The sequence below is a fragment of the Zophobas morio genome, unplaced genomic scaffold (genome assembly GCF_036711695.1).
Source record: "Zophobas morio isolate AGI-343-1 ecotype UQ-CSIRO unplaced genomic scaffold, CSIRO_AGI_Zmor_V1 ptg000407l, whole genome shotgun sequence".
NCBI classification, from domain to species: domain Eukaryota; kingdom Metazoa; phylum Arthropoda; class Insecta; order Coleoptera; family Tenebrionidae; genus Zophobas; species Zophobas morio.
This window is the reverse complement of record NW_026972511.1, coordinates 64,160-82,455: the sequence shown is the minus strand read 5'-3', so window position 1 is coordinate 82,455 and position 18,296 is coordinate 64,160. Positions and strand designations below refer to the sequence as shown.

The following is an 18,296-nucleotide window of genomic DNA, read 5'->3' as shown; positions in this document are numbered from 1 at the left end:
GACATGCATTATCACTAAACCCTACTTTATTCTCAAAAGAAGAATTGAGTTTTAAGAAAAGAAAAGTTTACGATCATTGCAATCTTTGCGTTTAAATTCAAAGCAACATAACGTCCCGTAAGGTGACATTGCTAAATATTATTTTTTTCAGAGCATTAGATACAGTTCATTCTCCCTATGTTCTAATCTCTGTTTATTATAAACAATAAGGCGTAGTTATTATTCAATTCGTCTAAAATGTTTTCGTTAGTTCACCCTAGAACTTTTCAGTTGTGTTTATATTCAATTCCGGCCCGGTAACTAAGAGATAATTTATGGCTTTCAAAATTAGTAAAGTAGAGAGTTAGCCCTTCGATAGCGCAAATGCTCTTGAGTTACTCGGGCTAACTTATAAAGTCCATGTCATATGTCCTATAGACTTCTCTTCTCGCCTTAATACGAAAGCCTTGCGTACATACTAAAAAGGTATCATGTAATCCACGGCCAAAATTGTTGTATATTAATTTAATAATAGTTTCAAAGTGTATGATGTCAATGTTTTTAAAGTACACTACTCACTATTATTTGAATGCCTGTTTATGTAGTTTTATCCCTCTATTTCTGTTTTTTTTTTTTTTTCTTTAAGAATAAGTCTAAACGTAGTTGTAAAGGCTCCCGAAGGATTAAGAGCTACAGGTGGGTGCACTTTAAAGTTGGTTTTGCATCCGTCCTTATAAGTAAGGCAAGAAATAAAAAGTAAATGAGTATAGGCACAGGCAAACTTGGGTATGACAATTACTCAGTAGGAAAAATTGAAAATAGATAGGAAGGCAAAATTCTCCAAGAATAATTATAAGGAATAAAGGAATAAATGAAAGATTAAGTCATTGTAAGTATAGATATGAATTAATATTTATAATTGCATAAAGGTGAAAAAAAAAAAGTGCAAAAAATTGAGTTAAGACTAATAAAAAGAACATAATAAGAGGATCGTAAAAACAAAAATAAGAAAATAGTGAAGACCAGTTACTTCTTTATTATCATTAAAAATTCTATTCATTTTAATGAATAACAAAAGTCAGCAAAAAAAAATTTTATAACCCAATTAAAGGAGTCAAACTTACATTTGTTAGTAACATAATAAAATAATATATATGAAATATATTACTTTAACGTCGGTTTTATTTTTGTAAAATAAATTCTTAGTAATATTAAAATTTCTCAACGATGAAAATATATTGCAATGGCGATATTGTATATTATGTGGCCAGGCGAGTTACAAACCACGAAGCGTTCGCCACCACTTCGCAACGGCGATAACGCAGCCGAAAGAGTTGAAGACAAAACAAAACTCTTTGCTGATCATTTACTCCGCTTACCTACTCAGCTACTAGTAACGCGCTTCTTTGGCCAAGTTTTATCTCTGTTAACAAAACTATTATGCTGGAGTTGTTTATAATAAAAAAAAGAAGTTAATTGCATCACCAACTAAGTTTTTATAGATCACCTGCACCTTCCGCAGAGGAAAGTATACATTATGCTTAAACTTTTTAAGGTGAATATTAATAAAAATAATTTTGTTCTATCTCAAAAAGTTTCAAGAAAATGCAAGTTTATAAATAAATGTTATAAGTATCATTTATAAACGCGTATTTTAATGACACGACTTGCTAGAGAAATAAGCCTCCTGTGCTACTGCAAAACTTATTTAAAATTTTAACACTATTAACTCCTTAACCCTTTTTATTGTTATATGTAATTCAGAGCTGCCATCTGAGGGGCAACCCTAATTAATGACTTAAGGGATGCCAGAGCGTCGTGCTCTTTCTCTTGTGGTAATCAGCGTTTGTAAGGTGGTAAGCGTTGTGCAGCTCAGGCGAGCAATGAAATAAATTATAAATTTCTTCTTTGTAATTCTACTAGCTCTTATTATTTTCTTTGTTATATTATTGACCATATTACACTCATTCTGTATATAATATATTAGTTGTTGTTATCAAGGCTGTAAGATCAACATTATAAAAAATCCTTGACCCAGCAATAAAAAACAATTGTATAACTATAATTTATAGTAAAAAGCCAACGGACAACTGACAAAAATAAAGAAACTTTACTACATTTGAGGGCGGACTTTTGTTAAACCGGTTATCTTCAAAAGAGGACAGATTCTCGTACTTGTTCTCCTACGGTATTTTGTCTAATATCTTTGCTAGGATAGTTCCTTAGACCACATATTTTTTCCTTTGATGGTCTGAAAGCAGGATCAACTCTACACTAGTTAGCTACACAACAATCTCCTTTTGTTAAAGTGATTCCTACTAAAGTGTATTGGCAGAAATTATTACCGACACACATCGAAAGCTTCCGCAATGTTTTAAAAAGCGAAATATAAATTATTGTTAAAAAGGTAGCCATAGTTAAAAAATAAATTTAACACAATTTTATTTAACTTTTTCTTGTTGAAAATTAATGTAGTTTATATTTTCGAACTTCTATGAAAGGTCTCCTGGGAAGAGTCATACGTAGGAATAGTAAAAGTGGTATCACTAAATAAATCCCGTATATTGCCATCTACATAATATTAAGATAATTATATATTTTAAAGAGTATCTTGTCAAATAAAAATTTACTAAAAAGCCTCTATGTTCTACTGTTATTCCTGGTGTAACATAGATGGTGGCTAGTATAGGGACTAAAGTTGTGGAAACATGAGTAGAGTACACAATACAAGGAAGTTTAACCCAGTTTCGTTCTGTAAAAGTAAAATAAAAGTAAAGGTTGTAACGATAATGAATAAATAAAAATTAACTCTTATAAAATCCATAGCAGGCTACAAAGAGAAAGGGAATCTGCAATAATGCTTCAACATAGATAAAGGATTTAAACCAAGTTAGATCACTTTTTAGAAAAGGGTCTTGAAAATTCCTAAAAAAATAAAAGGTCGAGTTGAGATAAAGATAAAGTATATAACTTAATGAAATATTACTTTACGTAGCTGTCAACAAGCTCGACTAGTTTATAAGGATAAAGAGTAGAAGGCAAAATAACTTGCAAGTCAAAAAAAACAGTAACTATTATATGTGAAAGGAAATAAATGATAAAGAAGTCATCTAACAAATTTGTGCAGTTCATCTTTTAGAAAACACCCTGTATTTAATTTAATTAAGGCGCTGACAACTTATAAGTTGACGTATATATATATTAATATAAATAGGCCGAATAACTATTAGCTTATAACTAAAACATTAAGGTGAAAAGGGTAAGCAAACTACCTCTCGCCACTTAAGCAAATTTTAAATCGCTGAAGCTATCTCGCCTTAGTGTGCCCCCGCTGGATTATAAGTGAAATGGAATATATAGCTAGAACATTTCTGTAAAGTGGTTTAAAATTATTATATTATATATAAATTACCTTCTCTGGATCGTGTCTATATACACCCAGTTTTCGTGCTCTCGCGTAAAAAAATATATAAGTTGAAATTTTGCAATCGCTTTATTTTGATTTATTATTAGCCCCCTGACATACAAATTAAAATTTGAAGCGCCATTGGGGACGGAAATAGAGCGTGCCGTCCCATTATTTGTAACTTAGTTTAGTGTCCCTAAATAGTTTGTGTACGTGGTAAGCGGTGTAGGTGGTGGTAACGTTTCTGTGGGGAAATAGTAGACATTGGCTCAAACAGTTGTTTTCATGTAAAGCAACGTTTTGCACAAAACCCGGTGCGCTCCCCAGGATGAGTAGCAGTTTGTTTCGTTTTACTTGAAGCAAAAACGCTATTGCTGAGGAGCGTAAACCCAAGTAACAAAGGCGTATGTCTTGATTGGCCGGATAAAGGATAACACAAAGAAGCTAAACAACATTTTCCCAATAAAAAAGTTTAAATGTGTATTATGATGAACAATAAGTGACAAAAAAGAGGGTAAGAAGGCTACACCATTTTTTTAGTAGCGGACGTTTCCAATTATTTCATGCAACATTGAAGCAAGATTATTGTTTTCTTTAGCGCCCACGTGTTTTTAATTGTTCAATTAACGGTTATTTTATTCTCACATTATATCTTCTCTTAAACAAGAAAAAGATTATGGAAAAATAGTTTATAGTAGCAAACTACAAACAGGTTACGAGGTGGATGGACGAAGCTTGTTGAACTACAATGGTCTGGGTTCCCAGTATGGTGAGCTGGTTTAAGATTTGTCTTACAGTGAAAGATGTGTATATTTTAGGTCAAATTTTCGAAGTTTTCAAGAATTATTCAAAGGTTTCCATAATTTAAAACTATTTTTCAAGAAAACTAAGAACATATTATTTTAAATAGTACTTGCTGACGCATTTATTTTAAAAAAATTGCTCTAAATGATTACTTATCGTGTTAGAAGTTCAATGTGAAATGGGTTTTTTAGTGTTCTATAGAGAACACCAAATGTAAACCCTCAACTTAGTTGGACAAATAATTATTTACTAATCGATTTAAACCCTGCTAACAACCTCTTTGAAGATAACAACGAACTTAATAGTACCTGTATCCAAAGCTCTGGTTTATTTTCTTTCGTTTTTCCCCTCACTATTCACTTTAAAAAAAAGGTTTATTTATTAATTTTTTAGCTCAGGATATTAAGTTAAGTCATTTTTTAAGTAAATACTATTTAAGGTGTTCCCACAACCCTTCAGATTACTAATTTTCTCATTAATTTGGTTTTTATAACTTGATTTAGTTTAAGTTTTTAACAACTTTTAATCCATGTCAAATGAAACAAATAGCCGGAACACAGAGAAGTGCAACTAGGAGAATATGCTTTTTCTGGTGCTCGATCGGGTCAGAAAGAAAACACCGAATTCACGAGCCCTCAACAGGGCGATAACGGTTAGGTTTAGGTTAAGCAATTTAAAGCTATCTCATATATGAACACTATCGTGCGAAATTGTTTCAATGTTTTGCATTTCTTCATTTAGTATAGAATAACTTTTCATCGTAATGGATTACGTTGAACTTCATACGCAGTAAACATCTATGTCGTAGCTACTTTTTTTTATTACTTGAGCTTAAATTGGTTTAATATTCGAAAAGGTATGACCTTGTAAAGTTGAAAGTTATAGAAACAATTTTGCGCGTAGAAAAAAAATTTAACTTAATAAATGAGGTTTTAATAATTAGTGTCGCCCCCTTTTGCCAAAATCACAGCTTGTATCGTCTTTGGCTTGTTGGCAATCAGATTGTAGCACTAATCCGGTGTTATATTTTCCATTCTGATTGTACACGTGCCCAAAGCTCGACCAAGTTGGCAGGAACTGCTTCGTATGAGCCCAGTTTTCTCTTTAGGAGCCCCCATGCACGCTTAGTTGGATTGAGATCAGGAGATTGCGGGAACCAGTCTAGAACTTGCAACGACTGTAATTGGAGCCATGATCGTACCTTAGTGCAGTGTGACGAGGGGCATTATTCTACTGAAAACCATTTCACCAAGACCAAAACCATATCAATCGCATGTTCTGGGTAGGCCATCCTTAAAATCTAAGTACGTGCTTGAGGTGATGCTCCCTGTCACTTTTTCCAATTATTCGACCCTCCCTTAGATATTATACAGGATCAAATCATAATCGATCCTCCCCCATGTTTATACATTTGCACCACCTGGTGCTCAAGCACTCGATTATCGCTGGATCGCCTCCAGCACTACCTAATACCATACGAACCACATCGGCTGATCTTGGTCTCGTCCGAAAAAATTTTTCCCATTCAGAAATTGACCAATTTTCGTACTTCTTCCAAAACTCCAATCCTAGTCGCTTTAACGGTCTGTCAAAGTGGGTTTAATTAATCTATATTTCGAATGAAGACCAGCAGAATAGATTGCTCTCGATACGGTCGATCTTGAGACTGGTCTATCTAATGTTGTTTCTATAATTTTTAAAGCTTTTTTTCTGTACAGACTCAATTGCACCAAATGTCACCTTGTCTACAAGTCGAGCTACATCCCGGTTTTTCGAGATCTTTGGATGCCCAGTTTCACTGCACGGACGATTTGGACCACATTAGCTTTAATCCGGGATATTGTGGCCTTACTGACACACATTCACGAGCGATCTCAGTATAAGACTTGCCTTGATCTAAAAGACATTTTACATCATTTCTTTATCGATTGAAAGTTTTTTTACGCATTATTAAATTAAGCTCTCTAAATAAGCTATCCTTTATAGTCACTTACACGATTTAACCCCTCCCCCCCCCTATGGTGGAGTGACCATGAAAAGTTCTTAAAGTTATAATTTAATAATTTTGCACGTGATCCCTCTCCGTGCAAAATTGCTTCAATCGATACTTAAACTTTAATAAGCGATAAAGACTTGAGTAAGAAAGCAATCCCCTAATACAAACTACATGAAATAGATCTCAATCTAAACTTATATATATATAAGGGACCAATATAGCAAATTAATTAAAGCGTTATAGAATTTTTACGAAGAAATTTAAACATAGGAACAATTTTGAACAATAGTTTATATCAATTTGTCCCTAACCCCTATTACAAATTCAATGCCCATTGAGCGGTCGGCTGTAGTGTGCGTTATTCCATGTTTTTTAACTAAGCTTATGAGCCAGTAAACAAATGGTGTGCTTATTAACTCTTTAACAAGCAAAAAAAATCTGGGGCTTACAAAAGATTAGTATTACGTTCAATGGTAACTTTACCACTTTTTTATATTTTGTTGGTTGCTGCCTAATCCGTTGGAACATGGTACTTAAACTTACTAGAGATTGTCTCAGGGACCGAGTCTGTCGTTTAGGGTCAATTTCCATAGACCTACTCTTGCAAATTGAACCTAGGCGACAAGTGGTAAACATAGTATTCAGAAACCTATAAGGGGTTAAACCGACCAAAGGAGCGTCAAAAAATAGTAGAAGGGACTGTGTCTGGGAGGCTAAATGTAAGGCTCTCCCGAACTTCTCTCGAACAAACCACAACGCGCCTGGTAGAAGCGTAGAAGTTGTCTTGTCTCCACTTGAAGCGAAAAGGCTGTCCGCCGGTGAGTCGTAAGTCCAGGTAGTCAATACGCATGTCATTCATTGGTCAATATATAACGTGTACAAGCGTCTCCCGTTCTGCAACGAGAGTTTACTTACGGCACAGTAAAAGGTAGAGTTTGAACCTCCGCCCTGACCTTCGCCGGGGATATAGTTTACGTGCCACCGCCACGAGAGCTTATTGTCAATGATGCCAGGTATTTCTCTTAAGAAACGGTCTTTTTGTTTTTTTGTTTATTTACATATATATGATCCACTAGTGCATTACTCATAAATTTGTAAATTAATTGCGTTTCATTTTTGTCGCCTTTCGGACTTTTTGGCTGGTTACCAAGGAATCCTCAAAAAGTTATTACCTAGAAGCTTTTTCCCCAGTTTTAACTTCTACTTTAAAGACCTTTTAATCCTGCTTTGCTGTAATATGGGGCTTAACTTGGTCTCCCATGGTGGATGATGACAATTAAGCTCTATTTTAACATAAGTGCTTCGCGACTCTGTAGTCACGCAAATAAGACGTCGAAGCTCGCGAGAAGAGCCTTAAGTTCGTTCAGGCTGGCAATTAGCACGCATTCGACTACATGCGCCGTCGTGGTAATTTGGTAAGCCTACGACACATCGCCTGTAATTTGGCAACGGCAATGTTTTAGAAGGCGGACATCGTCAGTAGCGTCGAGCAAGGTTCGAGGCTCATCTCGGGGGCCTCCACAAATTATTCCAACGCATGAAGGTTCAAGCAAAGGTCGTCAGTTTCTCCTCTGTCACCCATTTCACACAAAAAAAACTTGCAGATGACTACATAGTTCGTAGAAAACTTTAATCCTCATCAATAGGTGAATTTTTTTAAAAAGGCGGTACACAACGCGTTTACCTCATGGTTGTTAATTACTCTTACTAGAGTAAAAAAATACTATGAAAAGAGTGCCAGGTACTTATGGTCTTCGCTGTATAATAAAACAACGCTTAGTCCGCAATTCCTCGGTTGTCCTTTAAGGGTTCTTACAGTTGAGACTCCGCATAAGACAGCAGAAGGACTGCTTATAAAAAGGTCATTAACAGCTTTCGGGAGGGATCGTAAGCCGCAATTATGTTAACTTAAAAGTCACACTTCGTATTTAAATTTCCGTATTTATGAAACTCTCGTAAATTTGACAGATTCCTTTGAAAAAAAAAAATAGGAGTACCTCTTAGTGCTTACCGAAACTAAAATATTTTAAAAAGCTGGTAAAAACCTACCAGTTCTATATGAAAAATTACAAACTAAACAATTCTTTATTTCTACAAGGTATAGATTAAGTTTTTTTTATCGTTTATCTGTCGTACCCAAATGTTTTCCAGTTTACAATATTTTTTATGCTTTGTTGCAAGCAGTTATCTTCATTAACTACCTTACCAATTTGATTAAATTTAGATAATCCGTGCTTTGCCACCAGTTTATAAATTGATTTAGAAAGTTCAAAAGGAACGCAAGTTCCAATATCCTCATAATATTTTTCTAGAATGCGGACAATTTTAATACTTTCTTCAATGAAGCCATCTTCAGAGTAGGTTTGTAGTAAAGCGAGGTAAGCTTCGTGTGAAAACCCTTATAAAGTTATTACTAATTAACAATGTGTCTTTTAATCCTCTGCACAACAATTGCGGTAAGCCTCCGTATTTATATGCACTTATACCGTTTGCATGTGTCTAACATACATTTATATGTGTGTGTATCGTTTTTTGGCTTATTTGTCTGTTATTTTAAACTAAAGTTGTAGTAGTAAATGAGCTATACGATTCAAATGCGGTAATTAAACTGTTTTAAAAAGCTGTAGTTTTAGATAAATTTTAAAAAAAGATTTAACAAGTTGTATGGTGGGTAAATTTGCTATATTTAAGGTCTATAAAACTATAAACTTTAGTAAATCCAAGCCAACTAGTTATAGGAAAGCCGCTAGTCATTTTTAAAGCTTGTGTACTAGCATTGTAAGCACTCTTAGAGATACCATTATTTAAATTTAAATCATTATACTCAGAAGCGCCGTCATTAGTAAAAAGTTAACCGCAATTATGGCTAATTTGTTAGTGCTTTAAATAGTGAACTACTGCACGACGGGCTTCAATAGAAAAGCTTCACGTTGAATTTTCTACTATTAAGAATGCGTAAAGTTTCTTTAAAAGTTCTTTAATATAAAACCCTAACTTCGGTAGCTGCTGATATTTCATCAGCGGTTAGATCTATAATTATATCGATAGGTCTCTTCTATAATCAATAATCTAGTCAACTTTTTCTAAGTAAAATTAACTTTTGGTTTAAAGCTACTGATTTTAAGTAACTAATAAAATTTGAAAGGTTTCGATGTAAAACATTAAAAGTAATACCTATATTTAAAGACTTGTGCAAGAGGTCATAGGCCTGGTCTTTGCGTTGCAGTCTTTGGTTAAGCTTTGCATAATGCACGAAGTCTCCAAACGTCCTAGAATCTTCATAGCCAGCAGTAGCCTGTTAGCAAAACTTAAAAAAATTAAATCATAGCTTTAACTAAAATTAGCTTACAAGTTTCTTTTCACGAGCTTCCCAGATTCTACAATATGTCAAATCTTGATGTAAGGCCAGAAGAAGTTGATCTAACCATCTTTTTATTGGCCTTTTTAAATACTTTTTTGGAGCGGAAACCTCGTACCGCTCTAGAAATACCAGCAATGAAGGAGGCATAAGTTATGAGAGTTTTTTTAAAACAAAAAGGACCGTGTTTATTGCTCTCAGCAACTTGCGCGTCAGTGTTGCCTTCTTTGGGTATACAAACGTCTTCGTCGATTAACTCGGCTTCAGTTAAAAAAATCTTGTTTTATTCAAAAAACTACATTTAGAAGGATTGGTTTAGCAAGAAGTGGTATTAATATTATGGCTATTAACTAGTTGTCAATCTTTTTTTAAAAAACTAACAAATTTACTTAGAGTAGAGTTAATAATAAAAGTTCACGGTAAAATGCCACCTTGTTTTACCTTATACCTGAGGGACAACAGAGTTTCCCATGAGCAAGCTTCCCATATCTGAATTAAGACTTCGTAAGCTTTTAAGAAAAGACCTTTTAAATGTTTGTGCAGAACATAGATTAAATGATAATATGATGAAATAGTTACCATGAAGCTTCATTGAAGGAAGATTAACTAGAATAAAATCTCCATACTCTTTCTCTGCACACCATTTTTTAGATTTTCGGCCAATAATTTCTGGTTTTTTTAAACTATTAAGTTTCGAGAGCTCATAATCACAGGAAGTAGGCATGGGTGTGGCATTCAGAGCAATCAAGGCGGTCTCAGTGTCGCAATTTTTAACGCAGAGAGAAGCCAAATTCAGCCATGATCTAGTAAAATATCTTTTTAAAACTATAACAAATATTATTTCTAACTTAGAAACTTAGGAAACTTTGGTGCTATTTCCACAGCCAATTTTGCTATAACTAGAGCTGGTTCGAGGTCACCACCTTTCAGTAGTAGTTGTGACTGTAATGTTAATATTTCTGGAGAGTACTCTATTATGATATCGCAACTAAGAAGTGTATGAGCTAGTAGACAAACAGCCTTTGTAGTATTGTCCATACAATCATAACACTAAATTAATAGTTAATCAAGATAATCAATTTATTTACTGCAATTAACCACCTCAGCAAGAACGCAGTTTAGTTCGATATCGCGACGAGCTAAATCGCTAAAATAAGTAATACATTCCATGTAGCTTGATGTACTGAAAAAAAATTCTTTTAAGGATGTTGTTAAAACATTATTTAAGTTTGTGGTTCTTAAGTTATTAAGCGTTGATCCTAAGCGTACTCCTTCCCAAAATAAAATCTTACTGGCCTGTATAAAGTTATCTCTATCAACTTTTAAAATGGTATTTTAGACAAAAAGTTAAAATAAAAATATTATGGAAAATTTTTTTTTTAAAGAACACGTACCATATGTACTTAGCGGAGAGTATGAACGCAAACAATCCACGGAACCGTTGGAAGCAGTTGACTTATTTATATAGCGTAGCACACTTGATACATAAGTCTCTCTCCAATTATTCTCGTCACTTTCATACTTGCGACCGTCTAAATCAATTACAAACACTCTAACCGTCCCAGGAAATTCTATCTGAACTATCACATCCAGAGTCGAAAAAGCGTTATATGAGCCTGTACAGAATTTAATATTAACTTTAATCAAAATTTATTAGAACTTCGTTTAGGTTGCTTAAGAATATGTTCATTTGATATTGTCAAATACAGATAAACTATTTTACAATAAATAGCCTTTTGTATCTTCCAGAAACTTTTACTTGAAACAGTCACTGTTGTTTTTTGCTGTTCATTTACTAAAGAAGTAATGTATGCGGCGACATCAGCGGGGTTTTTGTAGGCGAGTCCAACTATGTGGTGGTAAGTACCTGTAAACAATATTTCATGTGCGTTTTGTGAAAGTTAAAAGGTAATTTTAAAAAGTAAAACAACCTACAATGCTTTGCTGTACTGATGTTGCTTTTATTAGTGACGATTGAGTTTCTATAGTTTTAGTTAAATGACAAAGATCAGGAGGGCCAAGACCTTTGATATAAGAAAAACTTATTTATTTGCCTTTTAAATAATTTTTATCGGTGCCTTATATTGCAATCATTAACCTTTAGCCGATAGAATACAATTAGACCGACGCTTAAGTGAGTCACCGTATTCTAACTCAATAGCCTCAGTTTCACCACAAGTAGACTTAGGTTTCATTAAAATTAATTTCACGCTTGACGCGTTTTTAGCTTGCTTTCCAAAGAAAGTTAAAGATCAAAATTGCTATATACGGAAAATTGTCATTTTAGTAATTTAGCTCAATTTTTATAACAATATAAACCGGTTATTAACTTTAAATAGGCAATTCGCTACTTATAACTACTTAAGAAGTTATAAAAGCTTGCAATCGTAGTATTTATAACCTTATAATCAATTTCTTCTAGCATTAAAAGAGTAAAAGTCAGTGTGCAAGAATAACTTACCGATGCTCAAGAATAAATTATTTCTCTCACTATACTTTATGCTTTAATATCACCGAAACTTAAATTTAAAGGGAGGCTACTTCAAATTTTTTCGATTACTACAGGTAAACATTAAAATTTTAACAAAAAACTTTACTACAACTTAAATCTTAGAATTTAAATGATATTTCTGATGTTTCATAAAAATATATAGAACATAACTAAGAGAATTAATTAGTAATATAAATTTAGCTGTTAAAATTCCAATATAGGCAATTTTTTCTGTAAAATGAACTTCTTTCTTTAGATTTCTTACTATAATATAGTATATGAATTTACTTTGTTTTTACAAAAGGTTTAAAATTTCTTTAATACGTTGTTACTAAATATAGCCTTAAAGATTTTAAACTACTAAAGTAGGCAGAAAGCTTTACTACAAAAATAAAAATTAATTAGATAGTTTTAGTATGTTGCATTTATATCTATCTTCTTAAGTCATAGTTTTATAAAATGCTTAGATTATTTAGTAGCAACAACCTTGTTTGAAGTAGTCTAGTGGTAGTTAAAAATTATATCTGGCTAACGGGAGCTATTTACATTTTTGGGCCAAAAAAGTTTGTTACCCAAACTTTTGACAAGAAATATTAAAATTATTGAAAAAAAAAAAACCAAGATTATCCTTGCTTTGGCACTAAAAAAAAATTTCGCCATAAAGCTTATTCGTTAAAAAAAAATTTTTATTTAGTTAAAAGTCTACTTATAATTGTAATAAAATCGATATGGTCTCCTCCGTCAATAATTATTGTGGGTGCCCAGTTACTATATCTTCCGAGCTCCACAGTAATGTTTAAATATTCCGCATCTTAATATTTGCTTAGTTTATGCTAAAATGTCTACAACTATACCTTAAAGGAGCAGGGTTCTTACGTAAATTCATTATACCCGAAGTTGAAAGTCGTCATCGTAGCTCAGCGGTTAAGAGCGTTGACGCGCGAACTCTTCGATCTTGGAAGATGGCATAATTAGCCTTACCCTTTTAACTTCCAAAAAAAAGCTCGTATTAGATTTGTTTGGTAAATGGCGTGCAATTTTCTGTCACAGCTTAGAAGGCACCTGCGATGCTTCGTTATTAATTTCATTTATTTAAAAAAAATACTAAGCTTAAATTTCTGACTCGGTAATAGACCTTTAACCATTTTAAAACCCAATATTTTACGATGATCAATAGTCAAGGAGAACACTTTTTATTAAAACTATTTTATAAAAGTAATTGACTTTCACTAATAACCTAATTAAAAGCTTTACTTTGATTGCAATACTAACTTTAATACTAAAATTTTTCTTTAATAAAGTACAAATACATCATACTTCCTTTTTGAGCGCACATCCACCCGACTGTCACTAAAATTAAATATCCGTAGTATCCATCTTACTCTAGTTAGGTAAAAAGATCTGCTTGGAGTTTTAGGCAAATATGTAGTAATTTTATAGCATAATCAAATTTTAAGAGTATGTAGAGTCATTTTTAGAAATTAATCAAGAGAGTTTCTTTGACTATTAGAGCAACTTCTTTTTACTAGACCGACTGGCACACGAACGCTTCTAGATAATATATATCATAGGTGTGGAGTTTCATTTATAGGTCGTAAGCAACCACTAGAAAGCAAGTATTGGAGAGGAGACTATAGGTACGGCGCTTGATGCAAGGCTACATCATATTTCGGTTAAGTTTTAATCTCTGGATTATGGGCTTAATGGTAAAAGCTCTAATTTAGTAAATATCGTTATTATGGGGTTTGAGTTTTATATGTGCAAGAAAATAACTCTACTTAAAAACTTAGTACTTGAAAAAAGGTGACCAATAAATTTAAATTAAATGTTAACGAAAGTTAACAGTATAAAAAAATTGATTAAATTACCTTCGTCATGCGAACTGAAGGAATTAATGAGTTCTCTACTCATTAAAAAAACACGTAAATTTCGTGGAATCAAATCCTGTATCTTTAGCTGAATTTATAGCACTTCCACTTATTAAGATAGATTGAAAAATGTTCTGTTTAAACTTTCTTCGGTGAATAAGTGCTCTCTTCATTATTATAAAGGCAGCTCTAAACTGGAATGTAGAAAGCCGAGAGATATCACGCAAATATAACAGTTAGTAAGGGTAGTGGGGCCGTGGGTGGCTTTTTTTTTTTTTTTTCGAATTATAGCCCCATTGCCTCCAGCGCCGGACAATCAAAGGGATGTTCAGGCGAAATGAGCAAATATTTAATAACATTAGATTCCAGAGGTTAACAATCATAATCCTTAAAAACTTCGAAAAATTTTTATAAAGCAGTTAAGGACCCGTAGGTACTATGTCAGCGGTATAAATATATTAAATTAGTAAGGGGTTAGGTAATGTGAGGGATGAACCCTGTACTCGAACACTTTATATTCCTTTAGTGTCATAAAAGCAACTCAATAAGCAGTTATGGAGGTCGACCCCACTTCTCAATTACGCACTTCGGAAGAATTAACCAAGAAACGTTTTGAGATTAAAAAATGGAACGCAGTAGCCTTGTGGGGCTGGGGTTTTTACTTATGATTACGCCCTTTTTTTAATTATTTTACACTTCTTCCCCGTATATTGTAGACATTGACGTCGATACCTGCGCTATTTGTCGCAATCATACAATGGAACTTTGTATTGAGTGTCAGGCGAACCAAACCTCTTCAACTGCTCAAGAATGTGTTATAGCCTGGGGAGTGTGCAACGTACCTTCAATTTAGTTTATTATTTACTTGCTGAAAGTTATTATTACTAAGATTCATAAACTTTTTAACTAGTCATTAAGTTGAATATTTGTATACACCCTACAATTGATTTATCTGATTTTTACAATGCCTTTTTAAGCACGCTTTTCACTTTCATTGCATCTCAAAATGGCTTAAAACTCGTGAGGTTTTTTTTTTATCCTCTCTTGCGTTAGGAGCTAAACAAAGTACGATTCCTCACTGCTCCTTTTCCTAATTATAAGGTCTGCCCTTTGGACAATCAAGAGTGGGAATTTCAACGTTACGGCCGTTAACTGTATACCAGCCAGCTATTATGTTAAAAATAAAAAAACACCTTTTCAGTATTTTACACATTTATTAAATCCAACAAGTAACAATTGCTTATGGTACTTGACTTCACCGTTTAGATTGCCGAAGTTTAGTTAAACTTTTTAGGGTTTAAGTTATAGAATTCACCTATTTTCTTTTCTTTTAGAATCTCTTTCTCTATATCTATGCCGTTTTCTGTCTCTTCGGATTTTGTCTCGATCTTTTATAGATCGCTCCCTGCTTCTTCTCCGCTTTTTATATTTATCTCTCTCTTTATACCTTTCCTCGGCAACTTGTGCCCCCCTCTCATACTGTTTACTGTCCTCCACAAATTTCCTGTTCTCTTCCTTCCTTTTTTTTAAACTTTCTTCGCTTCCGCTATGGTCCTCCTTGGACGATAAAGGAGGGTCAGTTAGGCAAACTTGATTTTTGGCCTCAGTTCCAAGTTCGGAACCCGAAGATTCCGAATTGTAATCCCCTAAATTCTTTCGAAAGAAAATGTTTAACTCTAAGGATTGCTGGAACACTCACCTAGCATAGCAGCTATACTAGTAGTTGAAGCGGCACAAATCTTTTTCTCCTTCAATCTTTCGTTTACAATATTATCTTAATAAACAAAACACAAAAATTACTAATTCTATGTATTCTAAAGACATAACGTTTTTTATAAAATTACGTAATTCTAAATCAGTTAAGGCTGTCAGTATGTGCCCGACAGTCCACTTTAACTTTTTTAGCTATTAATATATATATTTATGAAGAGAGAGAATTCGATTATACAATGGAGTACATTTAATAGTTCTTTTTCTTGCTCTGTCATAAAAGGCATGAGCGTATCGTAGTTTTTATCAGTGACTGGCAGAAGCTCATCTTTTTCGTTTACCTCTTCACTCTCGGTGGATCCTTCGCTGTCACTGTGAAATTTAGACGCAAAGGAGCCAACTTTATCCTATAAAGTACTTTTAAAAAGTTAAATTTCAGTAGCTTTAAGGTGGTTACATGGACCATTGGGGCATCCTCAACGCCCTTCGCAAACTCCGACTGCTCGACCTTTAATTTCAACTTATCCTTTTCCTTTTGAAGCTGGTTTTTCAAAATAGCTTCCGAAAGCCATGCGGGAAGTTTTTTAGTGATCTACTCTTTTCAGAAATAATTTTGTTTATTAACGAAAAATATATAAAAAACATAACTCACAGACGATACTGCGTTTGAATTTGGTTGGTAGGAGTTCGAATTTAAAGCAGAGGGAAACAGCATTCCGGTTGAGTTCGGCTGCAATTTCACCTCTTCGGGATTATTTTTGGCCGGTGGACAGCTAGAAAGCTGCGATCTCTGCCAAGGTGTAGAGTCTGTGAGAGAGGGGGCTTGCGGAAGAGTCCAGCGACACTTTTGGTCCTCTAGTTGGCTCGTTTGCAAAGAGTTGTGCCAAGGGGGCCGTTGTAAATGTGGAGGATATTGTGATGGTGGAAAAGAAGGGGTTACACAGCTAAAGTAGCTTTCTCTATTTAAAAAAGGTTGTGGAGGTAAAGACTGCACATAGCTAGAAAGAGGGGAAGGGGTAGACGGGGCAATAAGAGAATTACTTGATCTAAAAAAATAGTCTTTTTGAGATGGAGTACACTCGGAAGGATTACCTTGTGTGGGTTGCGTATAATTATCCTGGTAGGTATTAACCGTTATAGATTGAAAGCTCTGAGAAGAAGGAAAGTCAGAATTTGCTGAAGGAGCCTGAAAGGGTGGTTTAATCCAAGGGGAAGTATTTCCCAGTGCGCTTACAGGGAATGCCGTCAGCCCAAAATTGCTATAATCAGCGTTAACATAACAAAAAGGAGTTTGGGGCCTTACGGTTACAGGATTCTTTTGAAAGCAGTGATTTTCAGCAGAAATATTATTTATTAAATTATGGTGAATGGCCGTCTGAGTTGGCAGTATAGGAGTTGGTTTAATTAAAAGTTCTTGTTGTTGTTTTTGTGTAACTTTTTTCTTCTCATCCCTTTGCGTTTCCTTTTTGTTAAGGGCAAATTTTCTAGCTTGTTCGGCCCAATACTCGGGTGTATACTTTTTTTCAGGAAACATAGTAAAGGTGTAAACACTTCAATGTAAAGGCTTAAATATTAAACTTATATCAATGCGCAAAAATATGATTTAGGCATAAATTCAAGAATCTTGGTTAATCATAAACGTAATAACATATAATCAAGCTAGAAAATGATAAAAAACCTTTAGGAAAAAAGCAATAATCCCCCTGCCACAAGTTGACCATGAAGACTTACTAATCCCTAACCAGAGAAAGTTGTGCGATTAACCCTCGTGGTGGTTAAGCACGATACCCAAGTATCCTTATGCTTTGCATTTTAATAAAAAAAAATTGAAATATTTAAAATAAACTTCACTTACTCTTCTCAATATACATATGTATATATAAAGCAGTTTATAATTTTAATGGCTAAATGAGGGCTGCCCGCATTCGCCCAGGTAATCACCTAATTTTTTAATAAACCTTACTCGTCAACGCCCCTGGTGGATACGCCTGGTCGCTGCCACATGAAAACTCAACGACAAAATGATGCTAAATCGTCTTCACAGCCACATCAGAAAAAGCTGACCGCTTTTTACAATAGTCGCTGGGAAGCAAAATAGCAGGACTTGTGCGCAGTGGCGACTAAGGACGCTCATCTTCTTAGTGCTCTGTTAAACGAATTAAAACCGCCCACAGATTCAATATCTGCCAATTGCCCACCAACTAGCCGCTCATTGTAGACCTCCAACTTCGGCTACTTATAGAGACGATGGCAAAAAAAATTACAACCGTTGTTGAGAGACTTATTAAACCGAGCACAATTAAAGAAATTACCGATATAGCCTCTGGATCTTCGAGACGCAAAACACCCTGCCCTATCGGTCTTACTAATGAGATGCTAAAAAGTTGACTTCAGCTACTATTAAGTATCTTTCCTGTCCTGTAATTTCTGCTTTGCTTCTTAACTCTTCTCAGTAGCCATAGCTGTGAAGCAAAGCCTCCAGGGGCTCCAGAAGACGTTTGCGAATATTGCTCCATTAACCTAATTTTAGTAACCACTTGGAAGAGTTATAAAGATACATTAAGGTCTCTTAAAAGCTTAATTTATATTTCGTAGAGGTTACTCGACGATAGAACAACTCGAGATTCAAATTTAGAAATTCACGTGTCGTTTCCCACGCAAACAATGTGCATAGCTACTCCGTT

At 34.2% G+C, this 18,296-nt stretch overlaps 3 protein-coding genes and 1 long non-coding RNA gene across 4 annotated transcripts; 1 reads left to right on the top strand and 3 right to left on the bottom strand.

Annotated features, from left to right (window-relative positions):
• Positions 1 to 2,404: 2,404 nt before the first annotated feature.
• Positions 2,405 to 2,883, bottom strand: LOC135120666 (uncharacterized). The gene is made up of 3 exons (XR_010278683.1): positions 2,789 to 2,883; positions 2,610 to 2,731; positions 2,405 to 2,550 (listed from the first exon to the last, which is right to left on the bottom strand). It is a non-coding gene; the product is annotated as an uncharacterized LOC135120666 (long non-coding RNA).
• A 5,425-nt stretch (positions 2,884 to 8,308) lies between these two features.
• On the bottom strand, positions 8,309 to 11,696 carry LOC135120675 (uncharacterized). Its single transcript, XM_064045014.1, has 12 exons — positions 11,642 to 11,696; positions 11,475 to 11,567; positions 11,267 to 11,410; positions 10,938 to 11,159; positions 10,645 to 10,862; positions 10,400 to 10,593; positions 10,123 to 10,346; positions 9,985 to 10,067; positions 9,727 to 9,820; positions 9,535 to 9,665; positions 9,360 to 9,480; positions 8,309 to 8,583 (listed from the first exon to the last, which is right to left on the bottom strand). The coding sequence occupies exons 5-12, from the start codon at positions 10,711 to 10,713 to the stop codon at positions 8,309 to 8,311; spliced, it is 1,191 nt and encodes a 396-aa protein (XP_063901084.1). The 5' UTR covers positions 10,714 to 10,862; positions 10,938 to 11,159; positions 11,267 to 11,410; positions 11,475 to 11,567; positions 11,642 to 11,696.
• Positions 11,697 to 14,417: 2,721 nt separating this feature from the next.
• LOC135120665 (RING-box protein 1-like) lies at positions 14,418 to 15,093 on the top strand. Its single transcript, XM_064044997.1, has 4 exons — positions 14,418 to 14,556; positions 14,619 to 14,740; positions 14,880 to 14,927; positions 15,004 to 15,093. The coding sequence occupies exons 1-4, from the start codon at positions 14,457 to 14,459 to the stop codon at positions 15,052 to 15,054; spliced, it is 321 nt and encodes a 106-aa protein (XP_063901067.1). The 5' UTR covers positions 14,418 to 14,456; the 3' UTR covers positions 15,055 to 15,093.
• A 72-nt stretch (positions 15,094 to 15,165) lies between these two features.
• On the bottom strand, positions 15,166 to 17,146 carry LOC135120674 (uncharacterized). The gene is made up of 6 exons (XM_064045013.1): positions 16,265 to 17,146; positions 16,070 to 16,204; positions 15,861 to 16,019; positions 15,747 to 15,807; positions 15,602 to 15,676; positions 15,166 to 15,548 (listed from the first exon to the last, which is right to left on the bottom strand). Exons 1-6 carry the CDS (start codon positions 17,144 to 17,146, stop codon positions 15,214 to 15,216), a joined length of 1,647 nt encoding a protein of 548 aa, XP_063901083.1. The 3' UTR covers positions 15,166 to 15,213.
• Positions 17,147 to 18,296: the final 1,150 nt, after the last annotated feature.